Raw genomic sequence first — 7335 nt, forward strand, 5'->3', positions numbered from 1 at the left:
AACTCATTAGGATTTTAAATAGTACATGGTACAAAAACTTGACTATATGCCAAAATCAACTTGTTAAAATAGAACCACAAATATTTGTCCATATTTAAACTACAATTATATCAAGTTTTTGAAAATTTAAGGTGTTTCCTAAAAATATAGGAACTCCCGAGTGACAAAACTTGAAACACATGAAAATTTATGAGTAAGGATAAGAGTATTCAACCAACAATGGTTAGTTTGCATTTTTTCCTCAAGGTTTTAACTTATACTAATTATTCCCATTTAGGGTTAAATCCTTAAAAACTAGTTTTAAAATAATGATCAAGTCACAGACAAATCATGAATAGCTGGTGGTTTATTTCAACAGCAAGTTTGAAACTCTTGCCTTAGGCAAGAGTACTACAGTCATTATATCAGGAATAGACAATTTCCCACACTGTGAAATATATAAAAGTTCCTTTAGCACTTTCCTCAACACTGACCAACAAGCCGATTCAGTCCATATTTGCTTTGCTCCATCTACTCAGTTAACCCAAGCTTCTTCTTCAGAGACTCTGGCATCTCAGGTGGAGGAGGGCGCGGGAGCCTGAAGTAGACCTTCACGGAGTCATAGATGAACCACTGCAGTGCAGTCAGAGTGCCAATCATGATGATACGGGCAAAGAGTCCTTCCAGACACCTGGTTGAAATACAAAACATGAGTGAAAAGGGTACTATACCCAAAAGTGTTATTCTTTCTTTAGAGGAAAAACAATCCTACCTTTAAATCCAAGTCTCTGGAGGACCTGAGAAGCACTGCTACCTTTCTCTTTATTCAACACAGACACCACAGAATCAGCAGGGTGAGAAACAATTGCACAGAAGACTCCAGCTGAAAAAAGTCAAAAACATGATTCAATACAGGGTTTAAAAAAAAAAAAAAAATCGTATCATAGCCAACCTTCTCAAGACTAAGTAATAAAATTTTCTTCTAGTGCTTAAAAAGTATCAGATTTAGAATGAGACTGACAAGAAAGGTTAAAAAGCAGTCTGCCCCAATCCTCAAAGTTTTGTATTTCAGATTTTTAATCAACACCTTGTCTTAGTAGTAAAAATTTGTTCTTGAAAAACTAAAGAAACAAACAAAAAAACAAATGGTGCAGCAGTGAAATCAGTACATTCCCCAGCTTAATCATGACATGCAAACCATGAAACAATTCTTTCAAGAACTACTTAGCCAAGTATTTATGGCTACTGAATGGCATATGAAATGTTATGGGAAGATGTAACTTCTCTGGAATATTTTTTCCTCACAAATAAGTCAATAATGGAAAAAATTATTTGTCTTTAATTTCACAGATAAGCGTGTCCTAATAATTCATACCTATGTAACCTGCCACAAATGTTACAACCAGCTGTTCGGCCTTTGTACATTCACTCGGGGCTTAGGAACCACAAACTTGTACAATGCTTCAACAGTACGTTCAAAGCAGGCGAATTTCATCATGGTTGTATGGTATCTGTCTCATCCAGAGTGGAGCAACCCCTTGTAGATCTAGGAAATTAGGAGATTTACTTTACCCAGTTGCATATACTCATCTAGCAGAAATTTCCATCACTAACACAAGTGTCCGCACACCAGTCAAGTCCTGATAGCAAAAAATGGCAGCACAATTGCATGTCATTTCCATCAGAACCTAAGACTAACATGCAGGTGTATTTATCTCACATGCCAATGACTCAAGCACCTTTGATGTACAACCAGAAAAGTTGCTGGATGTTTCCTGACTGGAACCACAAGAAACAAGAAGTTTACTAGTAGAACTCAGTTCAAGATTGGCATCCACAAAGGTGGATCTAAGGAAGCATGTTGTGGCCTGACTACATGCAAATTCTTAACTGTGAACACAAATGAGAGTTCTAATAAGGCCTCCCCAAAAGTTAACAGTTCATGTTTAGGTCAAATATCAAGTCACTTGTAGACTGACAAATGGTTCCTACTTAGAAAAAATTCTTAATTCAGGGCTCAGGCCATGTGTAACTTATCATTGCCCCTGGAGTTTATGTTCCATGTAAGAGGTTGGGGGTGGGGAATAGACATTAAATATTAATTAAAACAAAAAAAAGTCTAGTAGGCTTAATGCTAAAAAATGCAGTTCCCACAAATGCATATTTTATACAATAAATTTAGGCAAATGTTTACTTACGCATTTAAGCCTTCTTCCTTATACATTTTGGGCGCTGCATCTCTCAGAGTGTTGGCATAACCTGGTTGGGTTTGAATTCGAACCTTAGCAGCTTCCATAGGAGCCAGGGCAATGTCAGCAAAGAATTCAGCACTGGCAGAGGCAGCCAAATACAGTGATGTACGCCAGAGATAGGTGTTCTCCTAATTGAAAAACATGAGAAGGGACATGAATTGCATCAGCTGTTTTCAACTTAAAGGGACAGTTCTAGAAAGTTAAAATTTCAGACTTTTTAAAAGTGTTTCATTATTATACAGTTCATAGATAACACAAGGCTAAATATGTTTGTCTCGTATCTTCATCAACCACAATGCAATGTGAATTTTTTTTTAATATGTAGGGTGCCAAGGATGGCTGGTCCTTGAACAACCCAAAGGAATCTGTGGAGGAGAAACTATCCCACGAGTGACCACTACTGGACCCTTGTGCTAGATCCAGTTAAATCCTGGCCAAAACTGAGGCTGCTTTCTGAAAACATCCTCAGAGTCTGTCTGATCAACTTCGCCCCAGGCATGCTGGTTCTGTTGCCCTGTCCCAGGCAAGCATGCAAGGCACTTTTCCCCTTACCTGGGGCAAGTCATACCCCAGTACCCTCATTCATCTTGCCCTGTCCTATATAACCCCTAGTGCCTGCCACGTGGTGCGCAGGATATCCATGACTCACCTTGCCAAGCCCAAGATGCACCTCGTGATATAATGCTGGAGTTGTCAATCTCTTTGGACTCTCGACCCAGGGAAATTTTAACTAACAGAATCCCAGGATCCTTCTCTTTAAAAACCACAAAAATTCAACTTATTTGGAAAGCAGCAGTGTATAATTAAACAAGCACTGAAATCTAATGACGTACATGTTCTTTTTCTCATCCTCTCCGCTAAAAGAGGCTTAGGAGCAGAAATGCTCACCAATTCTAAGACCACTTCCTCAGTTCTAAAAAGGTGGGTCAGACAAAAATCTAAGATCCTTCTGGTCTTAAACTTTAAGTTAAATACTCAGGACTTTCAATTTCAAAGTTAACTCACACACCTCTCCAAGCATGTTGCTATACAAGACTTTGAAGACTTCATAAAAGCCAAACTTGCAGAGACCCTGCATAGAGTAGCCAATGAAAGTCGGAGCCCATCCTTTAGCCAAACCACGAACACCATCCTCTTTAAGTGTAACTGAGAATCCATTAAATATGCCCTTGTACTTTTGGGGGTCCACCTATATTTAAAACAAGAAAACAAAGTAATTAAATGTACCAAAGAGCTAACACTTCTCATAAATATTTAGTTTTGTTATTATCAATTTTTCCTTTTGGTCCTAAAATAAACTTTAATAACAAAAAAGGTAGGTAAACACAGGCTCATGCATGATATCAGGTTAATATCTAAAATTATCTTTGTGAATATAACTTTTTGTACATTAAGGTCTAGCTTTCTTTTAGTTAAAGTCTTGGAGGATTAGTTAAAATGGTAAAATTCCTACAGAAATACATAATAAAACAGACTCTAACAGGTTTTTTTTTTTTACCAACCAACTCTACCACTTTTAAAAAAATTGTTAAAGCTACTGCCTAAATAATAGATAAATCTACAGGTATACCTTGAAGATACTGCGGGTTCGGTTCCAGACCACCGCAATAAAACAAATTATTGCAATAAAGCCAAGTCACACAAATTTTTTGGTTTCCCAGTGCATATAAAAGTTATGTTTACACTACACTGTAGTCTATTAAGTGTGCAATAGCATTATGTCTTAAAAAAAGTATACATACCCTAAATAATAAATACTGCTAAAAATCCTAACCATCACCTGAGCTTTCAGCAAATCATAATCCTGCACTGTGAAGGGTCTTGCCTTCCTTTAAAAACAAACAAACAAACAAACAAACAAAAAAACCCTGCAATATCTACTAAGCATAATAGAGCGGAGTGCAATAAAGCGAGGTATGCCTGTATATTCCTGCTATAGGCTAGCCTATTAAGTAGATTATACTATAAAGTTTTGTGAACTTAAGACAAACTAAATACAAGTTAAAAACGTACGTCATTATAAGAACCTGTCTTTTGACATAAATTCACTTCAACAGACATGCATAAAAAATTTTAGCGAAGGTATATTTCATATGCATTCCATTAACTAAATGGGAAAATATCTATTTCTGCCACTACTAGAGGGCTGGTATACGTCACCTTCCTTTCCCTAATATTTCACCTTCCTTTCTTTTAGGTAAATAGACTTCTAAATCTGCTTGGAATAAATTCTGAGATTTTTGCTGCAATAATCCTAATTAAAATATTCTAATTGTAAAAAAGCTTTTATGTAAGTGAATATACAAGCTATACCCACAAATGCTAAGATATTGAGACTATATTTTTTAATCTACAAAGTGCTCTCTGCCTTAATCAGTAAAAGATATAAAGTTAGTTTACATACTACACAAAGAATGATTACGCACTCTGATATGTAACTGCTCATAAAATGACTATTTGGAGTATAAAGAACCTAAGTAGGCCTTGAAGAGAACTCTAGCCAGAATTCACCCCAACCGCAAAATACATTTATAGCCAGAATCTGAGCTCCAACAATCTACCCACACTCTTATTTTAAAAGAGGCATTTCTTAGATTTAAAACACTAATTAAAATAAAGATCATGAGTTGAAGAAATTCAGATTTGGTTTCCTACTAAAGTTTCTACCAGTTGTGGTATCTTCAAAGTCTTCTCATTTGTGAAGTCCTTCACGATTTGGAATTAAATCACACACAAAAGATACGTTCAACATTGTCATCTCAATACAAACCTGCATTCGGCATTTCACTAAATCCAGAGGAACGACAGCAGTGTGTGTCAGACCACAACTTAAGACCCCACCAAAGCCACACAGTGCATAATACTTCATGGAGCCATATTCACAACTGTACTCTGTAATAAGACAAGACACACCATGCAATTTAATACAAAACTCATGTTACTGGTTATCAACTTACCTCCTGGATAGTTAGGTTTCCACACAGCTTGTTAGTAGATGACTACATCTTAACAGCCATGCTTCAACTATATGCTTTATTTAGTCCAGCATGCAAAACAAACCTGCATTCTGCATTTAACCAGATCTAGAGGAACCAATGCTGTATGTGTTGTGCCACAGCTAACAATTCCTCCAAGTCCACAAAGGATAAAGAATCTGCCAGATCCATAGTCACAGCTATACTGCTCTGTTTGATTGAAAAAAAAATCAAGTAAGTATATCTTCAGAGAAGATTAAGGCCATGGGAATAAAAGAAAACTATGCTTCCCTGTGAAACAGTACAATCACAACTGAATAGCTTTGGCCACCTGTTTACAATTAAGTTGAAAGATGCAAGTTTCCCTCCTAGTGGGGGTAACAAGAAATTCACTGCCAAAATCAAAACAATCACTTAAAGATTATAAAGATAACCTGAGATAATAACCATCTATTATACCATATTAATAAAAAAAATCGTTTTCTGTATAAATGGCTTTGCCAATTAAAATCAAATTTCAAATTATTAATTGCTGATAACACAGTTCAGAGTACAAATCAAACTAAGAAAGAGCACTCGACATGTAAAAGTTTGCAAACTTCGACGTTTACCCCAGCCACTAACCACTACTAACCCCACATTTGGATTCCTATAGCAAAAAACTAGAGAAACAAATCCCTGCAACCAAATACATTTACGCACTACACAAATGACATTAGCTTTAACTTTCTAAACGGAAAGACAGAACACTAATGCAAGGATTTTTCATCCACACTAAAGACATAACAGAAACACATACATGACTTTAAAAAAAAAATTAATTTTACAGGCACAATGTAGATAACATTTTTAGGACTCCCACCAATTCGGTTTTCTGGTTTCTCTGTATTTACACTCCACTGGGATTTGAAATATACACAGTTCAGTTCAAGTTGGATTTAACCACCAAGAATCCTAAGAAATAAGACCAAAGGGATCCCTACCAATTATCATCTCCTTTCTATGGCCTGAGGCTGAAGTCGCCTCCTTTACCAATGGTATTAAAACAGGAGACCCAGTTATCTCACATACCTTGGGTCAACTAATATTAGACTTCGGAAATGCATCGAGGAGGAGGAGTATTTTTAAGAAGAGAACTCAAGCCAAATCAAAGAACTGATAATACAGTTAAAACTGCAGGTAACCAGTGGTTAGGAAGGAGACTTTACCCAATACTTAAGTCTGCTGACCAAGCGGGCTCAAGGCACAGAAGATAAGGCGCTAGTCAAGGCCTCTATGCCTACATTCCCTCGAGGACGTGGAGGTCACGGAGAGCTGTGCCTTGGCCCTTCCACGCCTTTGAGGGAGGGCCAAGGATCAGACACCCAGCCTAGGGCGGACATCGTCTGGCAAGCAAGTGAGCGCCGTCCTGCAGTGCAGCGGGCTGGGCGCGTCCTTCCCCGTCCTCCAGGACATCAAGGCCAAGCAGACCACTAGTGGACATAACGACCGTATCCGGGCAGGTCTGACCTCACCTTCCACAGCTGCGGCTGCCAGGTTGCGGGAGCGGCGGGGCGGGCCCAGGGGCCCGACCGGGCTGCTGCAGGGGCCCCCGAGGCCATCGTGAACGAGCTGCAGGTGGGGCGCGTTGAAGGGATTGGCACGCGCCAGGTGCGCCACGGACGAGAACATCTTCCTATGGGAAGAAGGACCGACAGTCAGAGGAAAGGCAAAGGGAGCCGTCAGACCGGCCAAAGTCAACCCCGACTCAGGCCTTCCCTTTTCCCGCCTCTGCGTCCTTGAGGAGGTCACAGCTCCCCAAAAGAGGAGGCTGACCGGGCCTACAGCAAAAGCATCGTCCCACAGGAGGTCCGCGCTCCACTCCCTGTACCTGCCGCGGGGAAGGCCAGACCACACTCACTCCCTAAGATGGCGAACACACTGACGCTCCTTGGAAAAGCTGCGGCTCACAGAGACCGAATGTCCTCGGAGGCCGCAGATCTGTGCCCTTCGTGCGTCGTCAGCGTGACGTACACAGCGAGTCACTACAAGCAAGCGGCACCCATTGGCGAAGAAGAGCGCCGCGGCCGAAACGTCATCGCGTTCTCCTAGCAACGCTATCCCCGCCCCCTCCGCCCCAGCCCTTCCGG

General features: G+C 39.8%; 1 protein-coding gene and 1 non-coding gene across 5 annotated transcripts; both read right to left on the reverse strand.

Annotated features, from left to right (window-relative positions):
* Positions 1-328: 328 nt before the first annotated feature.
* Positions 329-7259, reverse strand: SLC25A3 (solute carrier family 25 member 3). Of its 4 annotated transcripts, none has more exons than XM_033116314.1 (8): positions 7107-7259; positions 6721-6881; positions 5002-5123; positions 3241-3420; positions 2178-2359; positions 1355-1525; positions 752-862; positions 329-670 (listed from the first exon to the last, which is right to left on the reverse strand). In XM_033116314.1, exons 2-6 carry the CDS (start codon positions 6875-6877, stop codon positions 1474-1476), a joined length of 693 nt encoding a protein of 230 aa, XP_032972205.1. In that variant the 5' UTR covers positions 6878-6881; positions 7107-7259; the 3' UTR covers positions 329-670; positions 752-862; positions 1355-1473. The 4 variants fall into 4 exon arrangements, with proteins under 4 accessions (XP_032972205.1, XP_032972204.1, XP_032972206.1 ...); XM_033116313.1 differs by lacking the exon at positions 5002-5123 and adding an exon at positions 5292-5416; XM_033116315.1 differs by lacking the exon at positions 5002-5123 and adding an exon at positions 5292-5416 and having other exon boundaries at positions 7077-7231.
* Positions 1597-1842, reverse strand: LOC117029491 (small nucleolar RNA SNORA53). The gene has a single exon (XR_004424230.1). It is a non-coding gene; the product is annotated as a small nucleolar RNA SNORA53 (small nucleolar RNA).
* Positions 7260-7335: the final 76 nt, after the last annotated feature.

Source organism: Rhinolophus ferrumequinum, chromosome 10 (assembly GCF_004115265.2).
Source record: "Rhinolophus ferrumequinum isolate MPI-CBG mRhiFer1 chromosome 10, mRhiFer1_v1.p, whole genome shotgun sequence".
Taxonomy (NCBI): Eukaryota; Metazoa; Chordata; class Mammalia; order Chiroptera; family Rhinolophidae; genus Rhinolophus; species Rhinolophus ferrumequinum.